The 18,395-nt window shown below is 43.0% G+C and overlaps 1 protein-coding gene across 19 annotated transcripts in view; it reads right to left on the bottom strand.

Moving 5' to 3' along the window:
* KMT2C (lysine methyltransferase 2C) overlaps positions 1-18,060 on the bottom strand; it is a 268,850-nt gene extending 250,790 nt beyond the window's left edge. For all 19 annotated transcript variants that reach the window (XR_009053403.1, XM_057733880.1, XM_057733884.1 and 16 more), the window contains exon 1: positions 17,652-18,060. Coding sequence is in view for 18 of the 19 variants with exons in the window: in XM_057733880.1 (XP_057589863.1) it covers positions 17,652-17,812 (161 nt within the window). In the remaining variant the exon portion in view is untranslated. The remainder of the gene's footprint in view (positions 1-17,651) is intronic.
* Positions 18,061-18,395: the final 335 nt, after the last annotated feature.

Below are 18,395 nucleotides of genomic sequence, written 5' to 3'. Positions count from 1 at the left end.
ACAACACTACACCACAGATCAGCTACCAGGAAGAATGGACCAAAAGATAAAGGGGTTCAAAAGGAAGGGTTAATTGGAGGAGTAAAGAGCCACTAAAGAGACTAATAAATGGGCTGAATGGTAAAGACAAAGGAAAAATAAAAGAAATGAAGCCAGCAATACAAAGAGAGAATGATTCCTGATATAAATTAGTTACTGAGGGAAAAAAAGATCTACATCTTGGTTTTACTCTCAACCTTCATCACTCTTTAAAAAACAACAAAAACAAAAACATGAGACGATCCAAAACTCTGCACTCTCTGCTTACGGGGGATACAACACTGAAAACCCACAGGCACCACGTTCAAGAAGCTCGCAGTCTGATCTATCACCTCCCTCAGCTGTGTCCTGGCCAACCTGTGAGAGTCTGGAACCTGATGGCAGTTCTCCATCTCACTACTGCAACATACGATTTGTCACAAGTACTTTCTTACTACTTATATCTGATGATCTGAAGTACTGAAGTTTATGAAAATTTACTTAGAAATAAGTTAGGGCAGTTTAAGGTTATCCCTGTAACAACCTCACTCCTACTCACGTGCATTTCAACATGCTTTCTTGGGTACAATCACGATATACACTCTGAAATGCACATTACTCACAGTCCACTGAAATCTGATAATACTAATAAGAGAACTTTCCCTTGAATATCATCATCAAGTAACTTCCTACAAGAAAAAAGCACTAATGCTGTGTTTACTTCGTAAACTATTCCCTTGGAGAACTCAGTTTTGAGGAAAGAACCTCCATCCCCTTCTACATCCAAGACAGGATCCTTCAGACAGCTCTTTACTTTCTGAGGAGAGGTTCTTATTCTGCGGGGTATGAACCTGTACAAAGGTTCTGGTGAAGCTTCAGGGGGTCACTGAACTCTCCCCCTTAAATTATACAACATGTGTATACCTATATTCATGTATGCATTCTTCTGTGGAAAGTGAGGATCTATCCAAAGGGATCTGTAATCCAAACAAGATTAAGAACCACCCAAGATTTAACTGCACTTGCACTATGATGAACTCAGATCCGTTAGGCAGTTCCCCTTTCATAATCCTCCTGCTTAATTCCTGCCTATTTAATGCTAATAAAATTAACAAACATATAAAGTGATTATGTCAGACACCATTCTAAGTGCTTCATATACATTAACTCAATTCTTACAACTCAGTGAAGTAGGTATTATTATTATCCCACTTAGCAGATGAAGCAATTGAAGCACCAAGAAGTCATCTGCCATATCGTGTATTAACACATAAATGCAGAATGTAGAAAAATGGTACAGATCAATCGGTTTGCAGGGCAGAATTAGAGGCACAGATGGAGAGAACAAATATACGGACACCGAGGAGGGAAGTGGGGGGGTGGGTAAGGATGAACTGGGAGACTGGAATTCCCATATATACATTACTAAGAAAAAAACATACCAGATTGTACACTTTAAATATATGCAGTTTACTGTATGTCAATTATATCTCAATAAACATTCTTAAAAAAATATATCAAGCACCACTGGGGGGCGGGAGAAGTCATCTGCCAAAAGGCACAATGCTGTTCTGTTCGAAAATTTTAAAACTTCTCAAAATGAAATATGACTATTTACTTGTGTACACATTTCCTAGTCCTCTTAGCTAGTGGGTCTTTCTGTCTAACCCTCACCTGAGTCAGACAGAAAATTGATTTTGTTGTCAAAAGACACATCTTAGCTAGGCTGCCAGTTACACAGATAGATCACTCAAGTCAAGAAAGACCTTAAGTACCGCAAGTGTTGAAAGAGGAATTTGAAAGACATTTTGTCCCAGGATAAAACCTGTTTTGGGATTTTTAAGGTAGCATCTGGGACTTCCTAGGTGGCGCAGTGGTTGAGAATCCGCCTGCCAATGCAGGGGACACGGGTTCAATCCTTGCTCCAGGAAGATCCCACATGCCGTGGAGCAACTAAGCCCGTGTGCCACAACTACAGAGCCTGCGCTTTAGAGCCCCTGAGCCACAACTACTGAGCCCATGTGCTGCAACTACTGAAGCCCACACACCTAGAGCTTGGGCTCTGCAACAAGAGAAGCCACGGCAATGAGTAGCCCCCACTCACTGCAACTAAAAAGAAAGCCCACGCACAGCAAAAAAGACCCAACACAGCCAATAAAATTAATTAATTAATTTTAAAAAAAAAACAGTTATCTTTAAAAAAAAAAAAAAGGTAGCATCTGATCAGTTACAAGATTTCTGTTAGGATGTAGAAAATCCAGAAGAACCTACCAAAAATTATGAAAACTAATAAGTGAGTTTAGCAAGATAACAGAATATGACATACATGTAAATTATACTTCAGGAGTTGAGTCCAATCTCTTTCCCCTACTGCAAAACCCCATTGTAGGGCTTCCCTGGTAGCACAGTGGTTAAGAATCCACCTGCCAATGGAGGGGACATGGGTTCCATCCCTGGTCCGGGAAAATCTCACATGATGCGGAGCAACTAAGCCCATGCACCACAACTACTGAACCTGTGCTCTAGAGCCTGTGAGCCACAACTAATGAGCCCATGTGCCACAACCACTGAAGCCAACGCACCTAGAGCCCATGCTCCGCAACAAGAGAAGTCACCGCAATGAGAAGCCTGTGCACCACGACGAAGAGTAGCCCCCGCTTGCCGCAACTACAGAAAGCCTGCATGATGTAACAAAGACCCAACAAAACCAATAAATAAATTAAAAAAACAAAACAAAACCTATTGCAGAGTCCCCCCTAAGTAAAGTCAGCCTTATTATCTTTTTTTAAAAAAAAGTATTTCTATATATAGCAGCAATAATTTCTAAATAAAATTCAAAAAATTCCATTCCTAACAGCATCAAAAAGAATTAAATACTGATTCTGGTCCCTGTAACACCACAAATGGGGTATCTATACTCCCTCCACACCATCTTCCCAACTGTTATTGATGAGGTTGTTTTTCTAACAAAGATACAATGCTGGGACTTCCCTGGCAGTCCAGTGGTTAAGACTTCCTCTTCCAATGCAGGGGGTGTGGGTTCCATCCCTGGCGGGAGAGCTAAGATCCCACATGCCTTGTGGCCAAAAAAAAACAAAACATAAAAACAGAAGCAATACTGTAACAAATTCAATAGAGATTTTAAAAACAAAAAGATAGGCTATTCTTCTGTAGCTATCCTCAATGGCTCCCTGTCACCTACAGTAAAAATTCAAACTTCCCAACTTACCCTTATTTACCCACAAAATGGGCTGGAGCTTCTTTCTTTGTTTTGTGAGCATTTTTTTCCAACTTTATTTAGGTGTAATTGACAAAACTGAAAGATACCATGATGATTTGATATACATATACACTGTGAAAGGGTTCCTCCCACCTAGTTAATTAATACATCCATCACTTCACATATATACAGTGAGAGAGAACGTTTCCTTTCTACTCTCTTAGCAAATTTTAATTATATAATACAGTGTTATCAACTATAGAAATCATGTTGCGCATTAGAACCTCAGACCCTATAGCTGCAAGTTGGACTGGAGTTTCTTAAACAGCAGAAACCAGAGTCAGACACACCTGGATTCAAATCCTGACTCCATCAAATACCAACTACGTGATCTTCCTGAAATTTAGCTCCTTCATCTGTAAAACTGGAACTAATGATTCCACTGCATGTTACTGTTAAGTACTTGTAACTGCATGTTACTGCGTGTAACTTCTGGTGAGCACTACAGTGCCACCCACAACGGCCATGTACTAACTGTTCCTTATCTTCCCAATCTCTTCAATCAAGTTTGCTTTCATTCAAGACTCAACTCAGATGCAGTCTTTTTTCAGTTCCCCTGCCTTCAAAGTCTTCCTTTTCTAAGTTCCCCAGTAATTCGTGTAATCTTTCACTGCAGCATTTATCATTTTGTATTACAGTTTACTCCAAATTGGTAGAAACCAAGGGTAGGGACTGTGTCTTATTTTGGTCTCTCCAGTATGCAGTGCACAGTATATGCTCAGTAACATCTGCTTGGCTGATTAATAGAAAACAAATAGGGACTTCAACTGGTGGTGCAGTGGTTAAGAATCGACCTTCCAATGCAGGGGATGTGGGTTCAATCCCTGGTCAGGGAACTAAGATCCCACATTCCGCCGGGCAACTAAGCTGGTGCGCCACAACTAGTGAGCCCCCTCACTCTGGAGCCTGCTCACGACAATGAGAAGCCTGCAGCACAACAAAAGAACCTACGTGCCACAACGAAGATCCTGTGTGCCACAACTATGACCTGAGATGCAGCCACATGAATAAATGAATGAATGAATATTTTTAAAAAGAAAGAAAACAAATAGACAAAGAAACTCTGACTGAAAATAAAACCTATGCTTTAAGAACTTACTTTGGGGGGGGGTAGATTTTAAGTCTATCATCTCACTAATATCACATAGCAATTTTATTATTTGATTCCTCCCCTCCTTTCATGTGGGTGGGAGAAAGGAAGAAAGCATGAAGTACAGTAGGGAAAGAAAGAATCAAGAGCCCAAGCCCTAGGCTTTCTGTATTATTTCTACCTCTGGAAAATGGTTCTTATATTTAATGGTGTTAATAAACACACCCTTTAATTAATATGTTGTAATACAACAGTCCACCAGACGGTCATATTCAATTATAGGTAACATAACAGACACCAAAGCCAAATATGAATTTTGGGGGACTTCCCTAGCAGTCCAAGGGTTAGCACTCCACGCCTCCATTGCAGGGGGTTCAGGTTCCACTCCTGGCTGCGAAATTAATATCCTGCATGCCAAGTGGCACAGCCAAAAATACAAAAAGCAAAAAAAAAAAAAAGAAAAGAATTTTTGTACTAAGATAAATGTTACTCTGTGTGGTATTTATCAGTGCTCTTCACCAAATATTTCCAGTTCTCCCTCCAGAAGAATGACAGGGTTTCACTTCCCTGCCCCCTTGAAGTTAGATGCTACCACATGACTCTCTCAGGCCAACAAAATGTAAACGGAACCAACACGTGCCCCTTCTGCAGAGTCTCTGAGAGCCAGAGCACAGCCTACCATGTTCTCCCTTTCCTGCCTTGGCAACTGTGAAAGACAGAGATGGTGTTTCCTTCCACCTGGATGCAGATGTTGTAGAGGAAAGCTCCCAAGCCAGTCCATGATGAACACGTCACATGCGCAGGAAATAAATGTTTGTTGCCTGAAGCCACTAAGAACTGAGGTTGTTCATGACCCTAGCATACTCCAGATATTCTGGCATACACACGAAAAGGAGTTTAGTATTTCTCTACATCATTCCCATCTCCAGCTCTAAGAATGCTCTGCACAAGATGGGACTCAGGTTTATTAGCACGCTTTTTTAAATACTAGGATTTTTTTTTTTAGATAAAAAGATGGTCCAAAGGTTAGTAGAAGAGTCAAATATTTTCAATGAAAAGATTTTAAAAACTGAAGTAACTGCACATTAAAAACGCCAAGGGGTGCTATATAAACAGCAGCATGCTAATACTCCCCTATTTACCCAAAATAACTACTTCTACTATTTCCTCTCACTGCAGAGGCTGAAAACCAGGGACTCAGGGTACAACAGAGCATTATAAGCAGTCACTACCAATCCATTATGAAATCTATCTGCCATCCCAAGTGGCTCAACGTCATTGTTCTCATACACCAGAAAGCCCGGCCTATGGAGACTGCTGCCTGTTTCTGCAATGTTCACCCCCCACCCTTAGTAACAAGGCCCCAAATCTGTTCTAGTGGCGGTCACTTCGTCATGGACAGAAATACTGAACCACTGTGCTGTAAACCAGGAACTAACAGAGTGCTGCAGGTCAATTATATTTCAAAAACAAACTCACAGAAAAAGAGACCAGATCTGTGGTTATCAAAGGAAGGGGGTGGGGGAGGGGGAACGCTACGAAGGTGCTCAGAAGGTACGAACTTCCAGTTGTAATATAAGTAAGTGCTGGGGAGGTCACGTAGAACATGATTAATATCACTGACACTGCTATATGTTACACATGAAAATTACTGAGAGAGTAAGTCCTAAGGGTTCTCATCACAAGGAAAAAAGATTTTTTCTTTTTCTTTTCCTTTGTATCTATATGAGGTGATGGATGCTCACTAAACTTATCGTGGTAATTATCTCACAATATAGTTAAGTCAAATCATTATGCCGTACACCTTAAACTATACAGTGCTGTATGTCAATTAAAACTCAATAAAACTGGAAGGGAAATAAACAGATCTGTTCTGAACAGGCAGGAGCGTACGCAGCTAAAGGACTACATTCCCGGACTTTTTTGCAGCTACATGTGGCCATACGACACAAGCTGAAGCACACGGTCTTAGAAGGATGTTTTAAAACAGAGGGATTGTGCCCTTGGTCTACTCTTCCTCCATCCGACTTCATGGATCGTGGATGTAATGACTAGGGCTCTAGTAACCACCATGGAATCTGAGGCCAAAAGCCATATCCTAGAGATGTCTGCACAGTGAGATAAAAGGAGCCAGTCCCTGATAAGTCTGCAGTGCAGAGGCATGACACTTAGCGCCTACTCTTCAGACTCTGAGGTGAGAGAAATACACACGCCTGTTCAAGTTGCTATTGTTCAAGGGTTTTCTATCACATAGAGACAAACCTAATCCAGGGCCAGGAATAGAACCCAAGTATTCTGACAGAGTTCATGATACTTCAAATATATATACGTGAAATCTCTGTGTAAGTCAAAGTAAAATCATACCTTTTTGAAGGATGATATTCTTAATTATTTTATCTTTCCATTATACATTATCTAATTATAGTCCAGGGAGTTCCCTGGCAGCCTAGTGGTTAGGATTCCAGGCTTTTGCTGCCACAGCCCAGATTCAATCCCTGGTCGGTGAACTGAGATCCCACTAGCCCAACAGTTCAGCCATACAGAGTGAAGTGAGAAAGAGAAAAACAAATATCATACATTAACACATATATGTGGACTATAGAAAAATAGCACAAATCAACCAGTTTGCAAGGCGGAAATAGAGACACAGACGTAGAGAACAAACATATGGACACCAAATGGGGAACGCAGGGAGGACTGGGGGGGAATGAACTGGGAGACTGGGATACCAAATTGTATGCTCTGAATATATGCAGTTTATTGTATGTTAGCTGTATCTCAATAAAAGTTCTTTAAAAAAAGAAATACACACACACATACATGCACGCGTCAAAAATTATCCACACTCAGAATTTCTACAGCCAGCGTGCGGATAATTTTTGACTCACCCTTGTGTGTGTGTGTGTGTGTGTGTGTGTGTGTGTGTAAATTCAATCTATACTGTGACAACTATATTTTTAAATACCATTGAAATTCCTCAATAATAAAAATCCATCTCTACTTCAAAATACCCTAGTGAAATGAGAGGCAGAAAGTAGGGGGCAACCTCACTTAACTATCTCAGTAAAAAAAAGGTGTAAAACAATAACGATTTTTATCATTTGTATCTCAAACACTTTTTATTCTTCTCTATTCTTAGAGTCTCTTAATTCACAAAATCACCTGCTTCCATTCTATACTGCTATATAACAAACCCCACAAAATCTAACAGATTAAAACAGCCACCATTTTATTTATTCACAACCTTGCAGTCTGGGCTGGGCTCAGCTGGTTGGTCCCGCCGCTAGTCTCAGTGATCGTCATTTTGGAGCTGTCTGTATTCAACAGGCAAGTTGCTTAGGGGCTGACCTCAGCTGGGGCACCGGGACTGCTGGGCTCTCCAGCAAGGTAGAACCTAGCTTCTTGCATGGTGACAGCACTCCAAGCATGCAAAAGTGGAAGTTTCAGGCCTTCATAAAACTTAAGCCTCAAACTAGCGTAGTCATTTTTTTTTTTTTTTTAATTTATTTGGTTGCGCCAGGTCTTAGTTGTGGCAGCCAGGCGCCTTGGTTGCAGCTCAAGGGCTCCTTAGCTGTGGCATGCAAACTCAGTTGCAGCATGTGGGATCTAGTTCCCCAATCAGGGATTGAACCCTGGCCCCCTGCATTGGGAGTGCACAGTCTTAACCACTGCGCCACCAGGGAAGTCCCCACAGTGTCACTTTTCCTGCATTCAACTGAATTACAGGGCTTGCCAAGACACAGGGGGAGGTGACTATACACACAGCAGCAGGAACACCCACAGGCGCTCACTGGGGGCCACCAACACAACAGACTACTTCTCCCCACTTATTTACTGAGCAGGGTAATACCCTGACGTGTGACCTCGCACATGCTTTAAGCTCGCTGGGGCTCAACTATCTGTAAAATAAGGGGTTAGAGTAAATGTTCCTGGAATTCTCATCCAGTTTTAATATTCTATAACTCTCTAAGTACATAAGTCTAACATGAGAAAAACCTGGCCATACTAACCAAATGCTTCAACCCTAGCAGGATAATTCACTGATGAGAGTTTTAAGGTAAAGGTTTCCTGTGTTTCATGCTGTTATTTCCTATGCAACTGGGTGCTTACTCCCAATGTGTGCATGTCATTAGGCTCCCAAAGATCAGGAAATCAGGGAAGTGTTTTTGCTAGGCTCCACTAGATGATGACATTTAAGGACAAAACCACACAAACTTCACTATAACCACCAACTATGTTGCTTCTAATGTAAATGGGTTACACTGAGGTGTAAAGATTAAAAGTCATCCTGTATAAAAAGACATAAGAAATCATTTTAAAACCACCTAATAATACATCTCATTTAGGGAGACCTACTAATAAAACCATGATCAGCAGAGGTGTAATATGAAGAAACCACTATGATAACATTAACAAGTTTGGGTAATAAAAAAAATTTTTTTTAATGATTTTGTAATAACATTACTACATATACAGCTCCTAGGGAATTGCTTTGGTTGTTTTTCATGTGTTATTCATAATAAGAAACACGCTATAGAGATTTCTGTTGACTCAGCTTTTTTATCTTTTTTCTCTTTATTAGGGACAGCTGAGCAGAAAGAAAATCTTTACTGCCCCCTCACCTCAACCGCCATAACTAGTACATTATTTTATGCCATTGTGTTTTTAGAGTGAGTTTGGCACCTCATTACATGTCACCAGTAACATTCTATGATGTCAGAATAACATCTGATGATACCTGATGACAGCATCAATAACAGTGATAGCAAATTCTTATACTACAGACTCAAGATAGCAGGTAGTCTGTGCCAGACGTGGTCTAAATTCTTCACATATATAAATTCACAACAACCTTAACTAGATGTGCTAGTATGACCATTTTGCAGATGAGGCAACCAAGGCACAAAAAAGTTAAGTCACTTCCCAAGATCAAATAGTAAGCAGTAGAACCTGGATTTGAATTCAAGTAATCTTGGCTCCAGAATCAGTGATGTCCCTAGAACTTTTTCTCATTTGTAAACCAAGATTACAGTTTTAAATTTATTGGCTTTTTAAAATTGCATAGATCTTGGCGAGTAAAAGAAGATACTCAAATAAAGCTCTCCTTACCAAAAAAAAAAAAAATTGCATAGATCTACATATAAAAGTATATGTATTAATATTTATTACATATCCTTCCAATATTAATACTTATTACATATCCTTCTATGAATACACACACACACATATGGTTTGGGTTTGTATGCTCTTTACAAAACAGAGTTAGTACTAAACTTACTGCTTTGCAACTCTCAGAAAATTTTTCCTCAAGTCAACAAATGTATCATAGACACTCATCCACTTTGGAACCCAGAGGTCTACCTCTCTGTCCTGATAAAAACTACATGGTATATGATCCTGCAATCCCACTCATGGGCATATATCCAGTGAAAACTCTAATTTGATAACAAAAACAAAAAAACCTCTAATTTGAAAAGATACATGCACCCCAATGTTCACAGCAGCACTAGTTACAATAGCCAAAACATGCAAACAACCTAAATGTCCACCTACAGATGAATGGATAAAGAAGATGCAGTACATATATACAATGGAATATTACTCAGCCATAAAAAAGAACAAAATAGTACCACTTGCAGCAACATGGATGAACCTAGAGATGATCATACTAAGTGAAGTAAGCCAGACAGAGAAAGACAAATATCATATATCACTTATATACAGAATCTAAAAAAATAATATAAATGAAATTACTTACAAAACAAATAACAACATTGTAAATTAACTATACTTCAATTTAAAATAGACTCACAGACATAGAAAACAAATTTATCATTACCAAAGGGGATAGCAGGGAGGAGGGGGGGGGGCAGGGAGTGGATGATAAATTAGGGGTTTGGGATTAACATGTATACACTATTATGTATAAAACAGATAAACAACAAGGACCTACTGTACAGCACAGAGAACTATATTCAATATTTTATAATCTATAACGAAAAATAATTTGAAAAAGAATACACACAAACACACCTGAATCATTTTGCTGTACACCTGAAAGTAACACAACACTGTAAATTAACTATACTTGAATTTAAAAGAAAAACGGTTTAAAAAAATACATGATAGTCCACCCATGGGCATTTTGTTCTTGCCAATTTTTCTCTTCTGGTTTTCTACTTTTCTCTGCTACCATGAGCATGTTTGCACATATATACTGGTCCATTTGTACTGGGAATATATTCTGAATTCCTTTCTCATCTTTATGGGCTTTCTTGATCCTTTTTCCCCATCTCCTAAGGGTAAGTAAGCATCATAATCCTTTTACTATTCTCCACGCACTCTCCATATTCTCAGTGATTTCAAACAAATCACATTTTTAATCACCTATCCTAATCTAGCTCCTAAACTCTGCCTGGAAATCCCCAGATACTCCCAGACATTTCTATCTTGTAGACACCTCTGCCAGAAACTCCAAATTCTTCCTGTGCACTGACTGACATCTCTCTTCCTTTCCACACACACTACCAACAATCTACCCTCTGCCTTGATCACCTCACACCTGGACTACGCAACATCCTGAATCTCTGCCTCCACATAACTCCTTTCTTCATATTATGAATATGAAGAATGGTTTTCTTAAAATAGGCATCATCAAATCCTCAAGTATCAGAGCACCTACATTTAACCGTATAAAATGGACATAGAATACAAAATAGTATTATGTAATAGCATAATATTATAATGTAATAACATTCCTGTCCCCAGGAAGACTCCAGATATCTACTTATAAAACTTTAATTTAAAAGATAAAATAGGGACTTCCCTGACAGCACAGTGGTTAAGAATCTGCCTGCCAATGTAGGGGACAAGAGTTTGATCCCTGGTCCAGGAAGATGCCACATGCCGCAGAGGAACTAAGCCTGGGCCCCACAACTACTAAAGCCTGTGAGCCCTAGAGCCCGTGTGCCACAACTACTGAGCCCACATGCTACAACTACTGAAGCCCACACGCCTAGAGCCTGTGCTCTGCAACAAGAGACGCCACTGCAATGAGAAGCCCATGCACTGCAACAAAGAGTAGCCCCCACTTACCACAACTAGAGATACCCCACACACAGCAACAAAGACCCAACACAGCCAAAAATTAATTAATTTCAAAAAAAACACGCTTACCAACTTTGAGTATTATCTTTAAGAAAGTCTCTCTAAAAAATAAATAAATAAAATAGGGACTTCCCTGGAGGTGCAGTGGTTAAGAATCTGTCTGCCAATGCAGGGGAAACAGGTTTGATCCCCGGTCTGGAAAGACCCCAATGCCACAGAGCAACTAAGCCCATGAGCCACAACTACTGAGCCCACGAGCAACAACTACTGAAGCCCATGCTCCTAGAGCCCATGCTCTGCAACAAGAGAAGCCACCTCAATGAGAAGCCCATACACTGCAAAGAAGAGTAGCCCCCGCTTGCCGCTACTAGAGAAAGCCCGTGCGCAGCAACAAAGACCCAATGCAGCCAAAAAAAGAAAAATAATGTTTTTAAAACCAGATTATTAAAATTAATTAAATCTAGGCATAAAGCAGAGGTTGAAGACCTGTAGTCCACTGGTGGTCCACAGATTAAACCTAGCCCACAAGGTATAGTTCTAGACAGTGTTTTAGATCTCAATTGAAAACACTTAAAAATCAAGAGATTTCACATTAAAGTCCAAGTTACGAGCCTTTGTTGAAAACCCAGAGTATCTATAACAGAAACATCTCACAGTCTCACTTAGCAGACATCAGCCAGAATTATCTATCAGTTTCTCCTCAGCAAGTCATAAAGACTCCTAGGACTCTTCAGGCTGTTTTTAACTCACCATTTTCTCCCCAACTCGAGGCCTTAAAAATGTCAGCTGTCATTCAGGAGCTTACAAGCCGCATGCAACTCATTTAAATTACCTACCTGGTCCCGTAAACAGTTTATAACCCTTGGACTGTAAAGCCCAAACTCATTAGCCTGACATTCAAGGACCATCACATGTTGGCCCCAACCGCCACATTAAGGCTCTGTTCTAGTCACACCCCACCAAGAAAACACCTTTCACACTTCCCTCAATAATTATATTCACCTTGCTACCCTGGAATACCCTCTCACTTTCCTCTTACTTCATCTGGCTAAATCCTATTGACCCTTGAAGGTATAATTCATGTACTGCTTCCTCCAAATCTTTGGGGACCCTTCTTGGCCACAGTGAACCTTCTTCCAGAGTTGACTGTCCATCCCAGCATATATTTAGCGCTTACATGCTCTCTGAATAACATGTACCAAACCAAAGATCTAAAAGTTACAGAAAAGTATTTCTCCGACTTAAACAGTTGCAGCACTTGTGCATCATACATAGTTATTGCTATCATAAAATTAATAGCAGAAGCAAAGTCAAACAATTTTCCTGTCTTTTACAGGAGGCTTTTTCTAGAGAAAGTGCAAAAAGAGCTGTGTCATTCCTGCTTCTCTTAACTTGTGTTCTTAAGTCCTTCAAATTCCGCAAATAGAGAGACTGACACTTCCAATTACAAACTCAAGATTAATCTTTCTACTAGATTTTCACACTAACCACAAGCATACATTTACATGCAAGAGAGAAGAGGAGAAAGAAGAAATCATCCCTATCTCACTTCATAACTTTTGAACTTATACGCTAAGCAGTTCTGAAAATAGCCCCTGTAGCAGGAACATGATAAAGTGTTAGAATAAAGGAAGGGATTAATCAGTTTGTTGAAATTAAAAGATGGGCCAAAAACAGGTAAATAAATAAAGAGGGAGGGAGGGATGGAGGAAAGGAGGGAGGGACGGACACATGGGGACAGACACACACATACATACATACACACACACACACACACACACACACACACTCTGATTGGAAAGTTTATTCTGTATCAGCTAAAAATTATGTTCAGGGACTTCCCTAGCAGTTCAGTGGTTAAAACTCCATGCTTCCAATGCAGGGGGAGTGGGTTCCATCCCTGGTCAGGGAACTAAGATCCCACATGCTGTGGGCTGTGGCCATAAAAAAACAAAAACAAAAACAAAAAATAAAATAAAAATTATGTTCAGTCCAAATGTCTCATAGATTAAAAACTATATCAAATCCTATCAAGGGTTTCACATACCTCCCCACCGGGTAAGAACAATGAGAGAGCATGTAAAATTCTCCATAACTAAAAACTGACCATTTCCATTTTGGAAGGTCAGTGAAGTTTCATGGAAGCCCCTCAGTCATAACCATAAGTGTCTTAAGAATACAAGGTTGCGCAATCACTATCTGCCCACAGGAAATCTGATTGTGGCCTGGGGAATAACATGCAGTTTTGCAAAAAGGTGGGGGAGAAGGAGAGAGTCAGAGCAGTGTGTCCTGTCTCCCTGCAAAGTGGCTACAAATCTGTCGAATTAACTGATAATAGGAAAAGGTACTAAAACACTATTTTCAAAATGAGAAAATAAACTGTTGTGATACTTTTACATTTACATGGAAATCTATGTTTATCAGGTTTATATGTTAGTAACCACATTATACCTAATATAATTTGTATTTTACACTAAAAACATCATATCCTCAAAGACTAGCGATTCCATGAAGACCGCCAGCAACAGGACAACAGCAAAGTACTACGAGGCCACCTAACAGATAAGAGAAGACCAGGACCAACTTGTTAATGGGCACTGAAATATTTTAATTTACCTTAAGTGCTAGAGGCCAGTAATTACTGAAAACTTCCATGCATCTAATTTCTTGAAAAAATAAGAAAAAGAATATTATAAAAATTACAAATTTGCATCATCTCAAAAAGCACAAATAACAATAGTGATGTCTCTCAAATATAAACTGTTGTTTTACGAAACGGTATATACTATACTGCAATACAGTTTTTTGTTTGTTTCGCTAATTTCAAGTTCACAGCTATGGAAATGAGAAATTTTGGTGGTGGGGAGGGGAGTGCTTACAAATACAGAATAGCAACAGTCCCCTGCAGCATAGCCATTTTATGCTGGTCCCTTACATGACATCACTGGCTGTACCTAATTTTTTCTACAATAATGCTCAAGGTGACTTTCTAATAATAGTAATTGACCTCTGAAAAGAAAGGGATTCAGGGTATAAAGAGTTTATTCAGAAAGGGTCAAGGATAGTGCCTCAGAAATCCTATCCCCACCACCTGCTGCTTCTGCGCCACCCCCATACCCACCCCACCCTGAACATCAACTTTGTCCTCTTGGTAAGAAACATGGTAGGATGTTTCCTTGGCTTCCCAACTTAGTAATGTGAAGATATATTCTAAGGAAGAAAAGATAAAATCAAAGCTTTGGGAACAGTTTCCTTAACCTTAATAGAAAAATAATTCCAACCTCTAGTACATGCCTGCCCTGCAGCAGGAGCTTCTGCACCAATGGGAAGACCTGCGCCTCTGGTAAAGACCAAGTAATAGACAGACCTTACTGTGCAAAAGAGCTTTTAGACATGTGCAAATTTCACTGTTCCACTTGCTATTTCCCTATTTACATATCTACTTTTCAAACTCTGCCTCTAAGATTAATAGTTTCAGTTCAAAAATCTTGATTTTAGATCGTAAACATAATTTTAAAGTAATAATAGTTAATGTAACACCAGTAACCACATATCCTTTTCAAACATGACAAAACACAAAAATTATCTAACACTGTAAGACAAAAAATGCTTATTCACCTAATTATTAAAAAATCAAACATTTAAACTCAGAGAATGTGTACTTACTAGTCCATAGTCACCTTTTTTGTTTTTAAATCCAAAAACAAATACACAAGCCTACTTTTAAAAAATAGTGTCACAAGACATCTTCTCTAGGGTAAAACAACCCACTTATTGACCATCTTTAAACACCTTTATCCACTGAATTCCACAAAGATTTTAATGTTCATTTCTGAGGTAATTATTTGCAATTCCACATAATTTTAACATTTACAAACCTAATTCACATTCGTTACACTTCAGTTTCACTTTCAGGGTCTGCACTACCCAGCTAACTACAGGGTCTTTTCTGCATGTATCCTAATACAGTATAGAGATACACAATTGAAAACCCCTCTCTTTGCTTTCCATTTCAGATAGTAGTTCCCATTTACGTGTTTCTAAAACAACTGGAGACTCCATTTCCTGCAAAAGACACACATAATTTTAAAGAATTCACTAAAAAGTTTGGAACCCTCAAAGATACCACTAGACTTCGTTACCTATGAGGAACGCTGTACCAGTTTTCAAATCTAAAAAAGAAAACTCTTAAGACTTAGAGTTGTTCGAAACATTTTCCAAAGTGTTGAGGTTTTTATACTGTTATGTTAGTATCATTCTGTAGAAAGGTTTTAACTTCTCCAAGCGCTACCTTATTCTCATTCATAATATAAGAGATAAAAATTAAAGTAATAAAGTGACAGTACCCTAAACCAACCTTTCTTCCGGTGCACCCAGGAGTTGCACTAATACAAATGAGCTCATTGCAATCTCAGGGGAAGTGTGCACACGCACACACAAGCACACACTTGCATGTGTCGGGGTAAGAAGCACAGCAACACAGATAGGTCTACTCTTTCTAGAGTAAGAATTGAAAAGCCAACCTAAAACATGTAATAATCCCAAATTAATGTTCAGAAAGAAACCCAAAAAACAGTGAAAACAGGAACCAATCATGTTAAAACCCTACTATGGCTTCATATGTGTTGCTTTAAAGGATACCAAAGAAGTTGCAAAGAAGTTTAAAATTACTTAAAACTGCACCTTCCTTCTCCAAGTTTCAGTTACTACAGGAATAACAATGGCATTTTATACCAGACATTACGATGCAAGTGGTACAATAAACCCTAACTTTGTATCACAAAGCAGCTACTGTAATAATATACACCTCCTGTACTCGCTTCCCTCCCGATTTGTCACAGCTAGGTAAGAGCTGGCAATAAAATATGGAGGGAAGTTGAAGGCCCTGAATCATGTTCATAGTAAAAGGATGGCAAAGTAAAAGAGAGCACATCCAGTCCAGGGCTTCACGGGTTTCCCACAACCCTGCTCTTCTCTGCCTGGGGTTAACAGTACTATTTTTACTCTGCATCACCAAACGTAACAATGCTATTACTAAACGAATGCACCGGATTAAAAAACAAAACAAAACAAAACACCGGACTCTCCATAAACGTGCTGCTCTCCTCGGCGTCCCGGTGCAGCCTTCCAGCACCGCCAGCCCCACGGGATAAGCATGTAATGAACTCAGTAAGCAACCCACGCCATCCCGCAATTCCGACAGCCAGCCACGGACCTCCCGCAGCACCCTCGAGAACCACGCGCGCCCAGCGACTCCCTGGCCCTGAAACGGGGTCCTGGCTTCGCAAGCAGAGGAGTCCTACCACCGTCTGCTAGAGACACACTTCTCACAGTCGAATCGCCGGAGGTGCACAGCCCCAGCGTCTGCTCAGAAGCACGCGAAAGCTACTCCCGACCCGGTCACAGCTCGGAGCGGCTACTCCGGGGTGAGCTGGGCCACATTTACGTCTGTCCGCCTGCGAGCAAATGTGCTCCTCGCGTCCGGCCTGCGGTGCGAGCGCCGCTTCCAAAAGTCGCCGCGCGCCGCGCCTACGCGGAGCGACCGCACGGACGCGTGCAGCCGGGCGCCGGGCAGTGCGGGGCCGGGGCGGGGGGTGTGGGGGGGCGAGAGACCTCCTAACACGCCGCCACAGCCCCGCGGCACCGGGCCGGCAGCGAGGAAAGTTAAACGAGCGACCGGCTGACAAAGAACTGCGGCTCCGGCGGCGTGGCGTCCTGCGCCCCCGCCCAGCGGGGCCGGGGGACCACCTGGCCGCGGCGCTTTGACAGCTCGGCGAGCGTCCCCGGGCCGAGCGCCCGCAGCCGAGCGCGGGGCCGGCCGGCGGGGCTCCGGGCTCGCCTAGGAGACGACCCGGCGAGGCCCGGAGGCGTCGACCACACGTCTCGCCAAAAAGAGAAGCCCCGGCAAACGCGGCGCCGGGGCCGAACTCTAAAGTAAAGTGCGGCGGCGGCGCGAGCCGTCGGAGCCCGGCCGGCGGCGCGACGTGCGGGCGGCCGCGGGAGGCCGGGCGCGGGGCGCGCGGGGCGGGCGGCCCCACCCCCACCCCGCGGGGGCGGCCGGGGGCGCGCGGGGGCGGCGGGGCCGGGCGCGCCGGTGACAGCTCCGGGCCGGCGCCGCGGCTGGCTCCCGGCCTGGCTCGCTCACACTCAACTTACTTCTTTCTGGCTCTCTGGAAAGGGGAAGCGCCATCTTTGCGAGGCCGGCCCCGAGGTCTTTTGTCTGCGGCTGCGGGGCTCGGGGCCGGGGCTCCGGGCTCCTCGGGGGGTGGTGGCGGCGGCTGCGGCTGCTCCGCGCTCTTGTCCTCCTCCGACGACATCCTAGTCACCAGGAAAGACACATGGATCCCGGTCCTCCTCCTGGGGGGCTCCTCCCGCCGCCACCGCGGCCGCCGCCGCCGCCGCCGCTGCTGCTCGGGTTCCTCCTTCCCGGCTCAGCCTCTCGCATTTCCCGCAGCCCCGGGAGCAGCAGCAGGTACCGGGAGAGGCGGCAACATGGAGCGAGCAGGACACGCACTCACACACATACGCGCGGGCGCGCGCACCTCGGCGCGCAGGGCCGGGCGGGGGGCGGGGGGCGGCCGGGCGGGCGGGCGGGGCGGGCGGGAGGGGCCGGGCCGGGCCGGGCCGGGCCGGGGCGGGGAGGTGCGGGCGGGGCGGGCAGGCGGGCTCCGGGCGGCGCGGGTGCGGGCGCGGGGCGGGCGGCGCCGGGCGGGGCGGGGCGGGGCCACGGAGGGCGCTCGCGGGGCGCCGGCCCCGGGGTCTCCGCCCGCGCCCCTCCCCCCGGCCGCCCGCGGACGGAGGAGAAAGGAGCCGCGGCGCGGGGAGCGGCGGGCCCGCGGGGCGGGGAGGGGGTCGTGCCCCCGCCTGCTGTCTCTCCCCCGCGCGGGCCTCAGGCCGGGC

The sequence above is a fragment of the Hippopotamus amphibius genome, chromosome 4 (assembly GCF_030028045.1).
Source record: "Hippopotamus amphibius kiboko isolate mHipAmp2 chromosome 4, mHipAmp2.hap2, whole genome shotgun sequence".
Taxonomy (NCBI): Eukaryota; Metazoa; Chordata; class Mammalia; order Artiodactyla; family Hippopotamidae; genus Hippopotamus; species Hippopotamus amphibius.
Note: the sequence above shows the minus strand (reverse complement) of the source record. Positions and strands in the feature narration are given on the sequence as shown.